This window comes from Silurus aristotelis (genome assembly GCF_946808225.1).
Source record: "Silurus aristotelis genome assembly, chromosome: 18".
NCBI classification, from domain to species: domain Eukaryota; kingdom Metazoa; phylum Chordata; class Actinopteri; order Siluriformes; family Siluridae; genus Silurus; species Silurus aristotelis.
In genome coordinates, this window is record NC_139591.1 from 20,998,682 (window position 1) to 21,020,306 (window position 21,625).

Genomic DNA, 21,625 nt, shown 5'->3' on the forward strand with positions numbered 1-21,625 from the left:
TGGCATTTGGCGACTTATAATTACGTCATTTAGACAACTTAGCAATTGAGGGTGAAGGGAACTGCTCAGGGGTCTAGCAGTTGCAGCTTAGTGGTGGTGGGATTTGAACTCACAACCTTCTGATCAGAAGTCCAACATCCTAACCACTGAGCAAAGAGATGTATCTCAGGATAGTTACAAGGTGGTATCAAAAAGTGAAGTAAAATCGTGTGACATGACATGCTGCAGTGAGTCGTTCGAGGTGTTTCAGGACACATTCCGGAAGTGGCAGGAACACTGTGAGCACTGTATTGATGTGCAAGGGGACTATTTTGAAGGTGATAGTGTGTAAACGTAGAATTATTTTCTTGTAAAGAAGCGTCTCGAAACTTTTTAATACCACCTCGTATATTATGGGAACAAATTTTTTTTTTAATAATTAGACCGTTGAATATTACGTACATCTCTGAGCGATGGTAAACTGTCAGAGTCGGAATTCACACACCATGCTGACAGTGCTAACGTTTCTAATTCTGGTTTCATTACCAGTGACTACAGTTTAGACCACGCCCAGTTTAAAATTAAATCTGACTACAGAAACAGAACCAGATGTGACTGATTGGAGATCTACACAGACTAAATACAGTGAGTGGCATTGGGTTACACCACAAATTCCAGCCTAGAACACAGATTCTGCCTTTATAGTGATCAAACCGTGGATATACGTTGATTTAAGGGAAAAACTAAATCGATATGACCCTCGAACCTAGCACAAGAAAAAAAAAATCAATTAATTAATTTTAATAAATCCTTTCATGTAGCTTGTTCGTAGCTTATACTTTTTTTTTCTTCGCTTAACCAACCCACTCAACTCGATCTATACGGCTTGCATTAATTATTCAAATCCTCCATTCAATTACGTTTCCACTGAGCTCCTTAACTTAACTTAAGCAAGTGTATTCCCTTTTCATCCTCAAGGGCATAGAAAGCAGAAAAGTGAGCAGTAAACTGGAATGCGCTTTGAGTTATGAGCGAGAGTTTCCCAGGCACTTGGCTGCTTAAGTGGCCTTTCCACTTCGGGGTGGTGTGGGTTCGGGTTGAGGCAGTTGGAATGTGCTTTGTATTTTTTGCTTTGTTTTGAAGGTGAAGAAGTTTGCTCCAAATGTTCTAATTGGTCCATGTGAATTTGATGACACAGATCAGAGAGAGACCAGTGCATAGGCCTGGGGGAAACTGAGGGTGGATTGGCCCAGATGGAGCAATTTCAAAGAGATTGGTTTTTATAAATATTAAAAAGAAAAAAACTAGGTGTAATGACGGAAGCTGCCAGTAGTGGGCACCAACATCACCACATTGCAAAATAAAGAACAGGGACAATCGTGGACACTTCTTTCAAAGGGAAGAATAATCAGGATTCCTGCAAATAATGTGCAGGGCTGTCACATTCAACTCCATTACTAGATATTAAAATTAGATTTTGATAAACAGAAAAATTTCTAATTTATAGCAATTTTATAGCAAAGTTGACATTTAAAAGACATCTTTCCCTACTCAATTCTTATAAATGTCCTTGCATTTTTCTGTACTTACTTCAATGTCAATGTTTCAGTAAATAATCCCATTGTCTGACAAATAATAGTCAAATAGCAAATACATTTTAATGGCTTGTCGCAAAACTAAAACTTATTTCTAGAGAAGCAAGTTTTGAATGGCAAAAAGATGCTAACTGACAAGAATTGTCACACATTGTGTATGTTTTGTATACATTCTTTCTCCCGAACATTTTTTGAATCCCGTTGTTTGGTGACCATTTTAATTTCAGACCTCTGTGAGACACCTCCGTCCTGAATCCTTTCAAACCCTATACAGAGAGAAGGGCTCTCACAGATCATTAGGTATGTCCTGAAGTTACTGACCACTTAGAAGGTTTATATCTAGCTTTAATAGGTGTTGGAGTTCAAGGGCCATTAACCGTGTGGTCATCCAGCATAAAACATTACTACAGAGCTATTTGGATAAATGGAAACGGTTAAATCGGGGAGAGAATTCCGTCGAGGATGCACTTAAATGTGTGGTGTTCGAGTTTATTCGAGTTTATCCCGTATAGAATTTGCAGAGCTGCTTGAGTCAGATAGTTCCTCCTGGCTAAGAGGGAAATCTGCTCGGTTTTGGCTCAAAAGCAGAACGGTGTGGATTTTGGTGAGGGACGAAGGCATGCAGAGGTGTCCCTCAGGCATATTCTGACCTTCAGAATGCACACACATGCGCGCGCGCGCACACACACACACACACACACAATCCAAGTTATAAAGCCTTCAGACTTTATTCCCTTCATCTGCTATTAGACTGGATATTAGACCTGCAACCCTTAAATACAAAAATACTCTCCACAGCAGCTCTATTGCACACAAAGTATGAAATTCCACAAGTACAGATCAGTATGGTGCCCTTCTCTTGACTCTCATCTCACTCTGGGCCACCAAGAAGAAATATATGGAAGAAATATCAAAGGCAGATGGAGCTCCAGGCGCAAATCTGGTTCCATGAGCCCAAAAATGGGATATATATGTATAACGTTTGCTAAATATCTGTAATTAGAGGGAGGAGAAACTGCAGAGCAGTCACCCTTGGGTTCATGGAAGCAAACCAGAGTTTAATCAGTAGCTACCTGATTAAAAGGATTTAGATCATCACACTCATGCAGCAAATGGTAGGAAAACACTCTTCGTCATTAATAATTGAAATTCATTCAGGACAGAAAGTGTTAAAAATAAAATGTGCTCATTGGTATGATCTGTGTAGTATACCGGACTAGGAGGTGTTAGTGAAATGGTTCAGTGAAGGCAAAAAAAAAAAAATAAATCTAATCTGCATGATCTAATTTTTTTCTTTTTAGCATTGCACTCGAATGTGACGGAAGTTTTTCCCACCTCAAATTTAAATTGGAATAAATTATGTGCGGCGTAGAAGAAAAAGGTTGTATTTACCAAATGTAAGTGTTACGTCTATATTATATTATTTAACTTTCAGTGGCTAAGATCATTTGTTGCAGTTCAGACCAAAGAAAATAAATCTATCTAGAAATCAAATCAAAGACAACCACTGACCAAAAAATAAAAAGCGACAAAATTGCTCCTTAATTTGGTCATCGGTGATACTCCCCCACCAGCTGGCTCTCCCTAAATCAATCAGGGACAGTAAAGGCTAACATGTGCTTCCTCTGAGACAACACAAAGTGGCCCAAAGGAAAGTGCTGTCTACCCTCTTCCACATACATGAGATTGGAAAAACCAAATGACTGACTAGTGTCTCTGTGATTGACACTTGGAGACAGTAATGCCGTCCCTCCCATCTACTTTACTCGCTTAGGCTTAAATGGCTCTAGCAATGAAGGGATGCAAGCTTTTTTTATATCACCCAGGCTAAATTTTTTTTTTTTTATAGATTTATTCAGGCCTCACCCGGAAACAAGAACTGATGTCTAAGGGTGTTTCTGGTCAATTGATGCTGATTGGATTTGCATTTAAACTGAAGGAGGTGGTGACTAGAAGACTTTTGGTTGAGAGAGACTTCCGTTGCTTAACATAACAACTGTGGCTCAAGTGCAAAACTGAGGAATTTTTACTGTATCGTTAGATTATTTAATAAAATCACAAATATACAAAATTGTATACATTTAATATGAATCCTTGTCTTTGCATGGTCAGTATGATAGTGTCAGCTCTGTAGATATGGGAATAAAAAGTGTATGGAGGTGTAGCATTACAGCAATAATCAAAAAGAAATAAATACAGGATGAATTTCACTTATCGAATGAGGGAGTGCCATTTCGGGGTGTTTAGTCTGTCAGGGTAGAAAGACAAGCTTTCAGATGCATGCACACGGCAGATGTTTATCTGGAGGCACGAGGCACTTACTTTCGCGCTCTATTGGTTCAGGTTGACACACACAGGAAAGGAGGGAAAACAAAACAGACAAATGAATCATCACATCGTTCAGTTGTTCGTTCGTTCAATTTAATCCACACACACACATACACACACGTTTACACATACTTTATATCATATCCTGCATTAATATTAACTGCTCTTTGGCATTAGATGCAGCGCTCGTCCTGGCTGCCAATTTGGCACAGAGTACTTGCCCAAGCAACAGCCAATACCATTAAAATTACAACTCGCCTCTGTTTTAAGTCATTGTCTGATATAACAACGGATCTGCATGTAAGGGTTTCTCCATGACCTTCTCTAACACAGCAGAAGCAGTTGTGTTTTGCTGGATAAATGAGACACACATTCCTGGACCTTTTTCTTATGTTCCTCCAAGGCTTAGAGTCACACCAGGTGGTGCATGGACTGCTGCACACAGGCATCAGTTACAGCACTCACACACACACACACACACACACACACACACACACACACACACACACACACACACACAAACACACACACACTTTAACAACAGTGGAGTATCAGAATCACACACACACACACACACACACACACACACACACACACACACACACACACACATACATATGCACACGGCTTTACAGTGTCACTGTGCAATATTAATGGCCCAGTGGAATTTCGAGTATTCAGTGATACCTGACATCCTCTTGTCTTTGACTCCTTCATTCACTCTCCGTTCACGCTTTTTTTTTTTTTTTGCTCTGGCAACATGCAAACACTGTGACAGGTAACCTTCATTCCTGGGACACCATCGTCCTTGCATCCCGCTGTCACTGTCAGCGCCACCCCTCCCTGCCTCGATCTGAGATCAACACCTTTTTGATGAATCACTGATCTGAAGTCAGCTGCTATAGGGGCCATCTGAGGACTTACTGATCTCAGATTTGGGCCCCAGAGATGGCCCAGGATGCTCATGTCAACAAACTAAAATGAAAAAAAGCGATGTAAATCATTAGGTCAAGGTCAGCCTATATTCCTCCGACGCTTGCATTTAATTAGCTCTAGGTATGGTATCGAAATTTTATTTGGAAACTGACTTGGAAAGGATTTTTGTCTCATGATTATGACGAAGCAAAAGCCTTTTCCTCAAGGACTATTAGGAGTTTTTTGGGCTGAACATGGCTTAAATCGACTCACTGATGCACAAAAATAGAATGAACAAAAAGTACACAGACCTTGAATCGTCTGCTGCCATTTCAGAACACTGAGGACACGCCGATCCGTCATTTTAGGACTCGTCGTTCTCGGGTCACCCGCAAACACACACTTTCTGAGAATCTGAGATTAGCTCTTGTCCAGCTGAGATAAACTAGACACTCAGGTCAGCTAATGTACTAATCCTTACAAACCTAATCTAAAACCAGCTGCATAAATACTGTCCTGATGTCTGATGAATGCTCATATCTGAGAAATCACTGAACTGGAATCAGCTAAAGAACATTTGAAGAACATTTCCTTTAAAGACGCTCTGATCTGAGTCCAGCTGTTTTGTTTTTGCACTTCATGACCCACGATCATGTCCACCTGACCTGAGATCAGCTCCGGTACTGAGTTTAACTGCTTCATGCTTCATATCAGGAATTGAAATATGAGTTGTAATCAGTAATGTATGCTCCTCTAAGAACTCACTGAGCTGAGATCGGCTGCTTCACTTCCTTTCAAAACGCATTAGCATTCTGCAGATGTTCCTTGCATTTGAGGGCTTACTGATCTAAGGTCTAATAAAGTGCACTTGCTGCGTACAATCTTGCCAGTACCTGGTATATTTGCTCAACACTGAGGGCTTGCTGTTCTCAGATCAGCTGCTTTGCAGATTATTTAAGAACTTGGATCTGAGATCAGCAAATGTAGACACTTTCTAAGAATGGATTATTTCTGTTATCAGCTACTGCATTATGAATTTAAGAGCTCACTGATCTGAGATCAGCTGCTTCACTGCCCATTTTACAACATACTACTATGAGATCAGCTACTGCGTTCAAATCAGCTCTGTGTGGCCTCTGAGGATTGGCTGATCTGAGGCTAGTGTATCTTCACACACCGGCTCCTAAAGGCTCATTGCTTCTTTAATGTCTGCCTGAGAACTGAATTACTGATCTGGGATCAGCTGCTTTGTGAATCATTTTATGACACTCTGATTTGAACCATCTAATGTGTCAATAAATTTCTGGTAGTTTTCCTTTAAGCCTGTCCATGTAGTGCCTTAATGATCTAAGAAGAACTGTTCTGTTCCCAGTTCTGTGCTATGGGCAATCCAGGAAAGGACAGAAACCAATCGGAATCAATGCATTGATTTTGTGAAGTGATGCAGAGAGCACTGGTAAGGACCGGGTTGAACAAATTATCAGATGCTGAAGGTTTAGCCCTGCACGCTGCCGCACTCGTAACCCACACTCGATCTTTATGAGAATGGAACTGCGCCAACTGCCTTAAAGAAACAGCTCCCTTAAATCTGACCTGGTCTTACAAAATATAAAGGAGACACATTCATAATTTATATTTTTGATCTGTTTTTGAGCACTGAACCTTTAGCATTTAAAGGTTCGGTTACATAAACAGAATGTCTGAAAGGGGGCTCGTCATTTCAAAAACTAGTTCAGAACCAAATTCCAGCTAGATCTGTAAAACAGTTCTAAATCGAAAAACCTTGTAATAAAACAGAATATAAAACCTCTAATCAAACCCCAATGAAACAGTCACCGTCTGAAGAGATAACGTATTGCGGTGTTCTGCATTCTTGTCCCCCCAGGTTCATTGCAGATTTTAGTGTTTCCCTGTGCTGACACACACATTTTCACCTCCTGAAGGACTTGTTAATGAGCTGATGAGTTGAGTCAGCTGTGTTAGAGCAGGAAAAACACCGGATTGCGCGGTGAAGGATGACTCCAGGACCCGAGTTGCAGTGGAAATCCCACACTCTAAATGACATGAACGATTAGAATAGAAGGAAAAAAAATGACCAATGATTATTATATTACCGAATCTTGGGATGTGTACAAAACTAGAGCAGCAAAATTTTCTTGGAAACTGCTAAGACTAAAGCAGAAAATATTTTCTATGGGAAGGAGGAAAAAAATATATACATTGCTGCTATATTTCTTTTTTCAGGATTGCTTTGCAAAAGCGCCTGGGGTAATTCCATTTTTTTTTTAAAGTGCTCCTTTGTGATTTTATTTCCATCTTGACCAAATTAGCTACTTATTTTTGGTCAAATCTAAGTGGTGTAATAATTCTACTACTAATTTTGCACACAGATGCTGCCTATAACATTGGAAAAGTATTTTTTATTTATTTATTTGCCTAGCATACGGATCATAAAAGATTTGAAAAGCAGAGGTGAATAAATGGGCTATTGTAGTGACAGATACAGGTGTAAAGCCACTTTATATGCCACTCAACATGCCTTAATTTTTAAGTATCATATATATATATATATATATATATATATATATATATATATATATATATATATATATATATATATATATACATTTTAAATAAATGAAAGAATGGTTCTATTAATATCAGTTTTAAAAAATGCAGTGTTCAAAGCTACCAAATAAGCACAAACAGGGTTTCTGCCAATTTCACAAAGTCAAATTTAAGACTTTTTATGGCCTTTTTATTTAAATTTAAGATCTATATTACAATCAAAAACCCAAATACACAAATACGCCTTTAGCAGCTGGCCTTAACCAAGCCATAAATTCATTTTTTTCAAGCCAACTATTAAACTTGCACATCCCCATAGATGAAAAATAAAATCTGTTTTAAGCCTGTGGTACAATCCAAGAGAGATTTAAACCAATGACCAAAAGCTGATTGGCTGTTCCATGTTGGTCTCATTTGTAGTTGTAATACAGTGAATTATATTTGGATTAGCAAAGGAATGAACTACAACACCATGGAAACAAAGCAGTGGCTTTGTTCAAGGGCCCAAGAGCAGCAGCTTGGTGATAACAGGGATTGAATCCCCAACCTTCCAAGCAGTAAACCAGAGCCTTAACCACTGAGCTACCACTTACCCACAAATTTTTTAAATCGCTAATACATACACTGTATGGTCAACAGGACACCTGACCATCGCATTAATAAGGAGCGCTTTACCAAAGTAATAATCTTTTAATCTTCTTTGAATCCAGATAAGGTTTCAACTTCACCAAAACAAAGGGGCCCAAACATTTTCCAGCATGACAATTAGTTAATAATTACATTTTTTAAATTGTTAAATACTTGGGTGTCCACACACTTTTGGTTATATAGTGCTATTAATCATCAAATTACCATGTGCAGTTTAAAACATCCTGGTTCAAACAATGTAGAATCTGGATGTAAAAATGTTCAACTGCAGATCTCATCCAGAGAATCTAATCCTGTCCAAATAGGGCTACTGACTATCTAGGTAAAAAGAAACCATGAAGGAGCTAGCAACAAGATTATCTTAGTCACCATTCAGTAATAATGTGACTGGTTTGTGGTTGTTAACTTGGTAAAGATATCTTTATATAGACTTACGCTAGTGTATGTGCACTGGTCTAATCTAATTCATTTTCACTCGTTCCTGCTTATGTTGGATGGGCATTGGTGCATTAAAAAATGTTTTGGACAATGAAAAAGACAAAAAGTTGTTAGTCTTTTGTTTTTAAAAAGTTGTTTGTCTTTTAATAAAGGTGTTTTTAATGTGAAAATATTTGCAATATGGTGTTCTGCCTTTGTGTGTAAGTGTGTGGGATGTAGCCTGGGGAAATTAAATAAATAAAATCAAGAAGGCTAACATGAGTAGCACAAGGTGAATGCTAATAGCCTCTAATTAGCATGCTGTAATTTACATTTATTTCAAATGAGCCGCTAGTGTCTGCTAGCATGTACATGCAGCATGACATCTAAGGCAAAAAGCTTTCCTCCCCCCCCCCCCCCCCATTATTGGCTTCCCCATTATCAGGGAAGGGGTGCATGAGCATACATATACACTGGCTAGCCATATCGATTTGTATGAACACACACACACAAACACACAAGGAGGACAGGAATGCATTTTTCCTGGGCAAAAAACTGCAGAATTGAACCATGCTCATTAATCTTGTTGTGTGTGTGTGTGTGTGTGTGTGTGTGTGTGTGTGTGTGTGTGTGTGTGTGTGTGTGTGTGTGTCTTGCAGCTGTTAACGTATCACAACTGACTTTCTAAAAAGGACTAAGCTTTTCCTGTAGCAGACGGACAGTCTGTCAGGTTTAGCATAACTTTGCATGACATTGAATAAACCAGCAGAAGCTTTACATAATAAATGAGCACTACAAAAGGGGGCTAAATATACTGTATATATATATATAAAAATGGGTGATAAGTGGGGGAGTGGTGGCTCCAGCGGTTAAGGCGCTGGGTTGCCGATCGGAAGGTCTGGGGTTCAAGCCCCGGTATTGCCAAGCTGCCACTCTTGGGCCCTTGAGCAAGGCCCTTAACCCTCTATGCTCCGGGGGTCCCTTACGAGGGAAATATCAAGGTCCGTGACGTCGGAGTGACGTGGGGCCGCCTTCCCGTGGGCTCACCACCTGCAGGAGGGACCGTAAGGGACGGTGCTGTGAGGACTGGGCAGCAGTCGAAGGCGGGGGCCTGCTTAGACTGCTGCCCCCGCGACCCGAATTACGGATAAGCGGGAGAAAATGAATATATAAATGGAATGCTAATGCTAACTTAGTGTTCAGCTGTTTATCTCTCCAGAACCTCTCATGCTGTATTCAGCTGACATAAAAAGAACTGTTTAGCCCCCCCAAAAAAACAATTTACACAAATATCTCTTCTAAACCCAAACGTAGGATTTTATCTGAGACATGTCTGATGTCAGAACTTAACTTCTTTAGTTTTGCACCAGAGCTATGGAGCTAATATTGTTAAAAAAGGACCATAGTACATCATTTGTTTTTAAATCAAAACTAGGGACGCATCATTGCACTTAAAACTAGGGACTCATCGTTGAACATTTTATTTAGCTCTTTAATTTAAGTTTTTCTGCTTCTTCTTCATCACTGCTACCGCCATTTAAATGTTATAAAGATGCTTTATCATGTTACTCGTATTGCAAGAAGATGTTGTACTTCCTTCACTTGATCATTTTACAGAGCACAGTTTGCTGTCTGCTTTGAGCTGATTAAAGTCATTCATCAGGAAATATGTCCAGATCGGTGTCATTCTGTGTCGTCTGTTCATTAGCAGGTGGCGAGGAACGCTCAGTTCACGCAATACCGTGTGGTCTAGGAGCATTTGAGTAAACGAGCAAGATTGTTATTGTTACACAGTACTAGGATCCATATTATTTACATTTATGGCATTTGGCAGACACCCTTATCCAGAGCAAGTTACATTTATACACTGAGCAGTTGAGGGTTAAGTGCTTTGCTCAAAGCCCTAGCAATGGCAGCAATTTTTTAATCGATTTATAGATAACAATCGGAAACCAGACCAGTCAAATCAGTCTGAGATGCTGTACATATCAAGCTGTTGGAGATAATGAATTATGCATGATGCTTGTGCTAACCTAACCACATACCAATTTTGATCTTATTTATACAACTAAGCAGCTATGGGGTTAAGGGCCTTGCTCAGGGGCCCAGGAGTGGCAGCTTGGTGAGGCTGGGATTTGGGATCTAAAGTCCAATGTCTAAACCACTAAGCTACCACCTCCCTCCAATGAGAATGATTTTATGATTACTCATAGTAACAACTGGCTGAATAGACTTTTTGATTAAATTATGCACTAGTGTTGTTTAGCAAGTAATCTGAAAGAAAACCTATATATTGTGACATATCTCGTTTTGGGAGAATAGACAGCCAAAAACTGCTGACAAATCCGTTTGTGACCCAAATTGGGTGGCTGTAAAACACACAGACATTTTCACTGTAAAAATAAAAAGTTATATATTTTTGTGTATAATATTTTCAAGGTAGATACAAAAAATTATTGATTTAATGTTTTTATTAATGTAATGTATACTGTATATGCTAGGAAAGAAAAATATATATAGAAGTTAGAAAGTCTTCACTGCCATATATGTTTATTTATTTATTTATTTATTTATTTTAAATCTACATTCACCTTCCGTATAAGAAGGCTAGGGGAAACCCTAGTAGACCGCTTTTTAATTTGCTGTGCTAAATTAACTTCTGCTTTTAGACGATCAATTCATCAGTCATTTAGTGAAATTTTGTCTTCGCCAGACATTTACCCATGCAGGTTTTTCCCAGATTGCTACCAATTCACCACATAGCGTAATGTGAAAATTGACTCTACAGATGATATTTTGACAGATTAATTCTGGGTGTTTAACAAATGTGTATTACACTGAGAAAGTGTGCAAATTTTTGTTTGGTGGATTTAAACATCTGTCAGTAAGGTCAGGAGAAAAACAGTAAACCTCATTGTTTACAATCCAAACTGATAAATGCGGATAATATCAAGTTAAACATAAAGCCATTAGTGCTTTCCGGATGAACAGAACATGAGATGAATAAACAGATTAAAAAAAAAAAGCAAGAAAGACGTGACAGAGTGACAGGAGGAGAAAAGAAAAAGAATCAAAGAGAAGAAAGTAAAAAAATGTTTTAGGTTATAAAGGAGGTGAAAACAGTCCCTAATGAACAGAGGATGGGACGAGTGTTCGGACATTCGGAATGTTCTCTATTCCACATCCACATTTATTTTACATTTACTTTTATGACATTTGGCAGATGCTGTTTTCCAGAGCAACTTACAACTGAGCAGTTGAGGGTTAAAGGCCTTGCTCGGGGGCCCAGCAGTAGCAGCATGGTGGTGCTCGGATTTGAACTTGTGACCTTCTGTTCCATCATTTTCAGTTCAAGTGCTTGTCAGTCCGAGTAATCGCTGCCTTGTCACGAATTTAAAGACACTGTAGCATATCAATAGTTTCAGTTCTCCTACTCAAAAACTAAATGGCATACGCACACACAGGTTCACACACTCGTGCAGACACATGCGCACACACACACACTTAAACACAAATGCGCTTTCCTCTTTCGAACATCCCTGATGTGCCAAGTTAACAAAGTGACATTTACAGGGAGTGCCGCTGCTTTTAGATGTCCTATAAATGTCAAATAAAGTGTGTGTTGCTGCCAAACAGTGGGACCGATGCAGAATTTAAACAATAGAAATGACTTTCAGGCTCCCAGTGAGATTCCCGAGCACAAATTAGGAGTAGAAATGGAGCATGCCACATGGCTAGGGGACATTTTCAACTAAAAAGACTTTTCAGTTCAGGGAAGTGTACACTAGATGATGACACTGCAGAAGAATTAGATGTAAAACGGTTCTCACTATGTAACTGTGTGTTTTCTTAGCTCTAACACACCTGATAGTGGTCAGGTCCTGACATACTTGTTTAAATACACTATATGGACAAAAGAATAGAGGACACAATTGTATAGATGTCTATGGATGCTGAAGCAGGAAACTCTTCCTTAACTTGAATTAGGAGACCGAAACATGTTCCAGCATGAGATCAGTGTCAACACTGAATGCACCCAGTTCTCCTCACCTCACACACCTGACTTTACTCACACCTCCATGGCTGAATAAAAGGGAATACATGTGGAATGGGATGTTAAAAAAGGATCTAATCTTATGCTTAGGTGTCCACAAACTGAATCTGTCCATAAAGTGTACTTTTCAGGATTGGGATGGGCTTTCGTAGACGAATCTAAAATGTTGGTTTTTCTCTGATCTCTCATATGTATGGCTGGATTAGCTACTTTAGCACATCTAGTCCCTGACTGTGAATGTGGGAGTGAACGTGTGTGTGTGCATGGTGCATTGCAACGAACCGTCGTACCATCTGCTACGTATTCCCGTCAAACATTCAGTATTCCTGGAACATGCATCCTAAACTGAATCCTACTCTGCTTGGACCAGGATGAAGCATCTACTAAAGAGGAATTAATTAAGATGTCTAGATTTTTACACAGATTTTGTGTATTTGGTGTTAAATTCAGTGCCTTTATTTCCAGGACGGGCCATATTATAATATATAGAAAAATCTGTTTTAGAGAAAGTAGATCTCCATTTGGGTGAAATTCTAAAATTTAGTGCAATCAAAAGCCAAATGTGCTCATCCAAAGCCATCGATCGCCCAATTACAATAACTATATTAATTATATTTCCAATTTTGTTCACTGATGATCTGAAAACAGTCAGCACTCCATCATAACATTAACACCATTACAGCTGTTGGATGTTATTTAGTCGCATAGTTGGGTTCAGACTCAAAACTGTGGGTCTGTCCTTTACAGAATGCATATAAAACAAGATCAAAACCTTTTACTACTTGATGAGTGTGCCAGAGCATCGAAAACACACCGCCGTACAGAAAATCAACCCTCCAATGCAGAACTGTTAGCCAGTGTCCCGTCCCAACACCAAAATTATAACCAAGAACAGTAAAGTAAAGCAGTAAAGCTGCAGAAACAAGACTTCGCTTGTTGCACCATTGCTGTTACCCTGTGCTACAGGTGTCAAACAATTCAGAGCTCAGAACGTGGATCTGTCACAGAGAAGACGCGACTGCAGACCAACATGTGAGACACTGGCACGGGGACCAGGGACGGTATGTTACGTACTGGTGAATGGCTTGGAGGAATTTCCTCTGGTGCTTCCTGACTCTGGCATGGTCCATCTTCCTCACCAGCTTGGTGTTCTTGTAGATGAGCCAGGTCTCCCTGAGAACGTTTGCAGCAGTGTTCTTTACCTGAGGTAAAGAAAATACATGCTTATTGCTGAGTTTTGGGAATACTGGGAATACTTGTACTGGCCCTTTCAGGTGGAGTAAAACGGTCAAATTTTTGCATATCCTGTTTATTTATTATTTAATTATTTACTGTTTAATGTTAATTTAAGGTACAAACAATCAAACAAACATAAAGATTTACTACCAAACCAAAAAATTACTATTCCTTTTAATGATAATTTTAATTTTGTTTACTGATGTAGGGTTTTATCCCTACAGCATAACACTGACACCATTAGAGCTGTTGAACGTTATTTTGTCTCAGAGTTGGGTACACAAACAAACAAACAAACAAAAAATCAGTTCAGTAGATTCTGTTGCAAAAACAATTTTTACTTAATTGATCATTTATTTATTGAATGAATGTGGAAAGCTAGTGAAGACTGAGCATAGAGCAACAGAGGATGGCATTTATTTACAATAAAGCTCTCAGGCAAAATGGAAAGTTATTTATTTCACATGATAAATATATAAAAAGGTTTAAATTAACTGGCCTAAGTCCATAAGCAACTACACTGATGTATCCGGTCCTTCTAGACCTATAAAGTGTCTCTGTCTATAAGAAACTGTAAAGAAAAAAGCTTTCAGAAAAAAGACCATAAATACAAATACATTTCTGAAAAAAGTCGATTTGGGACAACGTCTATACAAATAAAGCTGAACTGAACCAACTCACTCTTTTTGTCAGCTGCGTGTCCATCATAAAGTTATGTACATGTTTTTCAGCTTTGGTTAATTCCAGTTTTTTTGCGACCACGGCCACCACCAAAGCAGTGCATCCGGCACCCTGAGGGAGGTAAAACAAACATTACACATCGCCTCAGGTTTGATTTCCCACAGTAGAAATACACTGCAATATCGGTTTATCCACTGTATCAGTATATCAGTAATGTAGATCAGTGAGCTACACATGTTTATAGAAGCACAGCTGTGCTTTTCATATCCCAAAGAAACATGAATTTACATTATGCAAATATGTATATAAGACTCACCATAATCCCGGTGAGGAGACAAACCCCTTTGCCACAGTACGTGTTAGGGACCATGTCCCCATAGCCAATGGTTAGAAAAGTGATTGAGATCAACCACATGGCTCCTAGGAAGTTGCTGGTTACATCCTGGTTATCGTGGTACCTACAGCATGTGCATGAGGAACATACAGTGTGAAATATCGAAACAAGACATGTTGGAATTTCTGTTCTATTGAAGCACATTACTGGTCTGATAAGAAAAAATCCTGCTCAGCATCTCAAGACAATTATCTTGTTTCTACAAGAAAACAGAAAGCATTTCAGAACCAGAAATCATCTCGCTATTATGAGAAATCATCCCTTTAATTCAAGGACCGTGTGGTCATTATGAACAAAACCCCACCAAATAATATGCTTTTCTTGTATTAATGATGTGATTTTTTTAGTATTAACAGTATGTTTTCTTGTATCTCTAATAAATAAAGGTTTAAAGAAAGGTAGAGAAATAATTTTTGAAATATTATGAAATATTTCATAATGATACACCATATGGACCATAGGTTTTGTGGTCATTGATTTTTACAATTATTACATTATTACAATTATTACATTCCAAATTTAGTACCAATTTGCTGTTATAATACCCTCCACTCCTCTGGGAGGATGTTCCACTAGATTTTTAGAGTGAGCTTGTGGTAAATTGTGCTTAATCTGACACATCTGACAAATCTGATTTTTCACTCCAAACACTATAAAGCACATCTTAATGGAGCTGGCTTTGTGCACAGGGACTGGAACAAGTTTGAGTCTCCTAGTTGAACTGAAAGGAAAATTTCATGCTACTGCATCTGAAGATGTCCTATATCCAATTGTGTGCCTCCAACCTTGTGGTAACAGTTTGATGAAGAACCAAATATGGCTGGAAAAGTCAGGTGTCCCAAAAGGTTTGTTCATATAGTGTATGTTTTATGGTTAAAAATGTTTTCTTGTAATAAGTAGATGTCATCTTATATTAACAGGATGTTTTCTCTCATAATACAGAGAACATTCCTTGTAATAGCGAGATGCTTTCTTGTAGAGACATGATGCTATTTTGTAAAGAAGGTCCTCTCCTGTAAGTACTGCAATGCCTTCTGGTAATAAGGAGACTTTTTCTGCTTAGAAAAAAAAAGAAAGCAGTAGAAGAAAAGTAACTTTTCTCGAATGAATGCGATACTGATGAGGATTTTTCTTCTTTTGTGGCAGTGATGTGCTTCTGTAACATTCACTCTGCAGCCCGTATTTATTTAAGATCGAGGATCAGATTTTCTCCCTCATAATGAATGCAGCTGTATGGAAAAAAAGGGGCTAATCAGGAAGCTTGTATTGAAACGATTAATATGCAGGCCACAGATACGAGCTGCCATCTGTAGTGTTAGATTGTGGTAACCCAATCACAGGTTTGTCCTGGCAGACAATTTGTCCTAGATTTCCGACCATTGCTCCCTAAATGACCATTCACAAAGCGCCAGGAAATGAGTAGTCATTTCAAACTATTAAAATCTGAAGAAATTAAATTTTTTATATGTCATGGTCTGTGTCGCAACTCTAGCTAGCCAAGACTATAATAGTAAACTAGCTTGCATTTGTAATGGCTAGTTATCTAACTTGGCTAGTTAAGCAGTTTAGCATGCTGGCTAGAAATTCACAAGTACCACAACATAAACCTATAATCATTTGCTTCTTAAACAAGATTGATGACAGAACTTCTTCAGTCACATCAAAAAAACTGGGATTATGCATAATACTCTAGTTTAATACAGAAATAATAGGGAAAAAAGTTATTTATATCATACGAAATGGATGTTATTTTAGGCTATTTCAAAACTTGGTCAAACTAAGAATTAGGCTTGCAATTTCCTGAAACATTCCAGAAACTTTCCAAGACAACTTCATCTGGGGAATTTTGGAAATATGTTAAGTTGTAAACTTACCAGGAATTTAAAGGAATTTACATGAACTGTATCATATGCAAACATAAATATCATCATGTATTATATGCAAACATTTTGTACTCGTCAAGATGTGCGTTATGTTCTGCAGGAATGCACAGTGCATGTACGACCTCAATAGCCTTGCAGTAAGTGTGCTGTGTTTTCAAATTCAACTGAAATTGCATTAAATCTGGTTGTTTATTAAAATAATCGTGCAAGATTTTTACTACATTTAATTTCCATTTTAGGCTAACCTGCAATTTTGTAAATTTCCAGTTTATTCCCATTAATCCCTGATAATTCCCATGGAAAGTTCCTGGCCATGAAAATTCATGTAATATTTCAACCCTAGTAAGAATTAGCACATTTCCACGACTTTTTACAAGTTACAAGAACAATGTCCGTTGTTCAAAATGTTCTACAAATAAAAGTGAATTAAATGGATTAAAGAACTATCAGAAATTTTCATGTACAGTGTATAAACTGAATTTGTTGATAGAGAATATGGTATAGTGTTGGATCTGTGATGAGAGTACAGAAAATGAATTGGTGAATTTTCATGCTATCTCACATGGCAGGAAAAAACCACCAAAAAATGGCAAATTTTCACCAAATAGTTCAGTAATCCTCCGCTTTACCGTGGTTCGAAACTCACGCAGCCGGTTTATCACGGAATTGCATTTGCCACTTAACTCATTTGTTTGGCTGATTTTCCCAGTCTCTCGGTATAGCACGATAGACCAAAAAACTTATAGGAAATTGTTTTAATGGAGTTTTATGTTAAAATAATAAAATGTATTCATAAAATATAATTATTAATTATAAGATACAGTAAAATACTGTATACATAAAATAGCATTTTGGGGTGGCATCCGTGATAAACGGTGGATTACTGTATTTCTGCACTAAGAGACCAATGAGACAAACAGCTCAGGTGAAATGTTCTCTTTACCCCAGTTTACTACCAATTGGCTATGATGTAGCTAAGCTTTCTAAACGAATACCATGTAAATGAATATCTTCGCTACAATTGGAAGCTAAAGCACACTGCCTCACTGTTTTCCTGTTTGGGTAAGGTAAAAATATCTGCATGAATGTGATTTTTTGAGGAAATATATAGCGGTCACAGAGCAACGAACCAGGCCTGTTTTTCACCTGGTCTAAAAAAAAAGACAAGCAAAACTATAGTACATGTACCAATATACGCCCCTTTTCTCTGTTGTAGACTAAATATTTATTCGTGTCAGATTTTAGCTGCTATTTTAATGCTGTTGATTGGAAAATATAAGTGATATGTGCCTGGGAATGTTCCTGAAATGAACAGACTTTAATATACTTTGGACTTTCAATGAACATTGTTCTGCATATAAACTGTGTCTGATTTAAAAACGAGGCAACTCTAATTTGAGGAACATTTACAGTTTTTCTCAGTTTCTTTGAAGAATTTCTCGAATTACTCTTAATATATGAAATCAGTACAAACAGAATAACACAATCGATTACTTGCAAAAGCCTGTACTATTTGTGTCAATCTATTAGAATGACAAGTCCTTTTTCCATTGTTCACAAACAAAATAGTCAAAATGTTTAGTCATGCTGAAAATGTATGGCATCTATGAATTTCAACAGCACAAATTCACACATTAATGCATGTGGGACATTGATTGCAAGAGACTGGACAGGATTCATACTCTGATGCCATACACTTACCTTTTATAAAAATTTTATATTCATCCTCACAATTCAGCAATTCGAGACACATTTACAAAAAAATGTACTAGAAATGTGTAGAATAGAAGCTTGACAGATTATAACAACTGGTTTAACCTTTTCGCATTTAAAGATTTATGCAATCTTGGAGGGGTTTTCAGGTGAGAACCAGTATAATATATCCTGATCAACATAACAAACAACTGATAATGTAGGAAATGGCAGACTATTGTACACTCGCAATTAGTGCAAAGTATTTTCGAGAATTTTATTTCTGATCCGAGAAACGATCCGAAGCAACTGAGAAAAGTTTAATAATTAGCATCAAATTCTTTTATTCAATAAACTTGGGCAGAAAGCAAAATAAGCTTCTCCTAAGAGCAAGTTCCGCCTTCCATTTCCCATTAAACAAAATTTTCAGAATGACTGTTTATTAGTTTGGTTTATCTAACAAACTGGAAATGCTGCAACGTATATATTTTCCCCGAAGCAGATAAAAAATTCCGAAATGCCCCACAGTGCTGTGAGTCACACTTCAGAAAGTGTGACATTTTCTTCCTGTAGCAGCACAGCACCTCTACTGTTGTCTTAATGATCTTAATCGGATAATTACCAAAGCCTTCATTAGACGAGACAGGTGTAGGAAAAACCAATATCTGCAATGCAGGAATTCCCAGGAGTGAGACTGAGAAGCAGCGTGCTGGTACAATGTACAGTAACTAGCATTGTAGCATGTTCCTCTTTGTGTGAAGGTGTGTGTAAGTTTGACAGTGGCCCTCAGGGAAGCGGAGGAAAAGGCGAAATGAGATTGCAGACCCTTATCTGACAATAAAAAACTCACTGACAAGAGAACATGCTAGTGTTTTCTTACAACAGATGTATCACCGCTGTAGGTCTAATCAATTCTGTTTTAATTAGCGATGCTCTTTCTAGCGTGGAACGTAAACAGAATTTTAATGCCACTCTGTTACGCTGTGGGGCGCAATGACAAATATGAATGGTGACCATATGTGTTGGAGTGTAAACCCAGCTTAAAGTTTGTGTGTGTGTGTGTGTGTGTGTGTGTGTGTGGTTGTGAGTGTGCGATAAGCTGCTACACCTTTCGCACGCCCTGACAGTCCAGGCGGCGATGATCCACAGGGAAATGGTGAAGACGAGCAGCACGGTGCCAGGGCAGATGGTCATAAGGGTCTTCATGACGAAGCGTGTGTTGAAGTTGATCTTGTTGAGGGCACCGATGCTGCGTGATGAGGCGTCCGTGAACAGCTTGCTGTGCAGCAGCATGACGCGGGCGATCAGGTAGAGGCGCAGGAACATGGGAATGGACAAGATAATGTCCACGTCGGCATCCGTCTTAGACGGCGTGTAGTAGAAGGCAAGGCGTGCCGTCCACGTGAAGGTGTACTTGCCCGGGATGGGGTGGATGGCGCACACCAGGATTTCCAGGCAGATGAAGAAGATTCGCTCGTATGTCATGGCTATCCTCCAGTCGTCTGCTGCATTGTCCACCATAAACAGCTGGGGTGGGGGCAGGAGGGAAAAAAAGCAAACAGAAGATTGAAATATGGCAAATAATTCATTGTGCTTCAAATGAACAAAAGTCCAGAGGGTAAAGCTGGACCTGATCCATGTTCTCCTGAACGTCCAGCCATTTGCTCATAACCCATGGGAACAGCAAATGCTATTATACAGCCTGAAACACTGAGTTGTCTTTAGCTCAGGTCATAAAGGAGGCGCTAGATCAGGTTAGACTTCACCAACTTGGACATTTAGTTCATTTGTAACAATAATACAGCATAACCATTTTTGTTAAAACAGGAAGAGTAAATTCATTTAGGACAATCAGACTTGGATCAATCTGTATAGATGATCCAAAGTGTTGGATATATATATAATTAAATTACATATTATAAGCACCATAGGTAAGTAGATCGTCCCAGTGGCAAGCAAAGGTACAGATTTCTACGCTTTTTTATTTCTAAAAATGAAAAGCAATATAGAGTTCTTTGAAATAAAAAAAAAAAATCTCACATGGCGTGCTTAGTTTTAGTAGAGGGGGGCGGAGTCAGGTGGAGGAACTCTTTTTACGCTCTATTTTTACTTCTTCTTCTTATTAAACTTCTTTCGAAATCATCTTGCATTCCATATGTGAGCATTTTCAGCGAATTACACAACGACCAATTTAGGAACAACAATAACAAAAAAAGAAATTTCAGTGAACAAATTCTACAAGATCAGAATAAAAGAAATTGTGAGGTTGCATTCGGGGGAAGGGAATAAATTTTTTTTCGCACAATGTCCCTCTCTATGTCTTTCCAATAGAAACATTGGAAGTAGCTGAGATTTCATTGAGACTGACATAATTTTATGTTCAGTATAAGTCCTTGAGCTAGCATGCATTGGCTAATTCTTATATTCTAATATAGATTTGATAATGCCCTGACACCTCACATGGGCATTCATTTAGGTTCAAAATGAACGTAATAGTCAGGTCATTTGAGATGTTCAGCAGTGTGGACTGTTTATTTATTTATTTATTAAAATACTAAAAAATTTTTTTATGAAGAATTCAATGGGAATTTGTAAGCCACAATGGATTGATGAAAACCTCTGCATGAAAAAACATACGAATTGTTTGCATCGTATTACGATTTAAAATATTACTCTATTCTTGGTGCTAGAACGTTTAGGAAAATTCTCTTCAGCAGTGTGTTTGGAATGAGAAAAAAACCCTTTTCACACACACTCTTTCAACACACACTCACATATATTGCAATTTCAATCTCAGCTCAGCAGCCCGTGCCAGCACTCATCCCTCACTGTTCATTCTCGAGCCCATCTTTCATGGACTGCCACCATGTTTCTCTGCAATTGGCTCAAGCCTGGGAACCACTCAACATCTCCCCCTCCTTTTTCTCCATCACGAGAAGAAAAAAAAAAAGATTCGCCTCCACCTTCGGCTCGATAAATAACTCCCACCCGAATGGACGCGTTGTCAAAGCGGCTCCCCTCCTTGATGATCTGTGCAGATAAACTTCCCTCCCTACTTCCTCCTTGAGCTGTCTGTCACTTCAAGGTCCACTCTGCATTCTCCGTCAATGCCGCAATATTTCACCGCTCTCCCTCTTCATCTCTCGTACCCCGTTCTCGGTCTCAACTCTATCCGCCGTGTCTGCAACTCCCAGATACGACAGGAGGAAAGCATAAACTCCTGATGTGATGAATT

General features: G+C 38.6%; 1 protein-coding gene and 1 long non-coding RNA gene across 2 annotated transcripts in view; both read right to left on the bottom strand.

Annotated features, from left to right (window-relative positions):
• The window catches only part of LOC310741248, a 248,859-nt gene that overhangs the window by 30,103 nt on the left and 197,131 nt on the right, over positions 1 to 21,625 (bottom strand). The window lies entirely within an intron of this gene.
• The window catches only part of kcnn2 (potassium calcium-activated channel subfamily N member 2), a 44,402-nt gene that overhangs the window by 5,398 nt on the left and 17,379 nt on the right, over positions 1 to 21,625 (bottom strand). Inside the window, 4 exon segments of the mRNA XM_083568761.1 lie at positions 13,579 to 13,706; positions 14,422 to 14,532; positions 14,738 to 14,879; positions 19,499 to 19,917. Coding sequence (XP_083424887.1) covers positions 13,579 to 13,706; positions 14,422 to 14,532; positions 14,738 to 14,879; positions 19,499 to 19,917 — 800 coding nt within the window.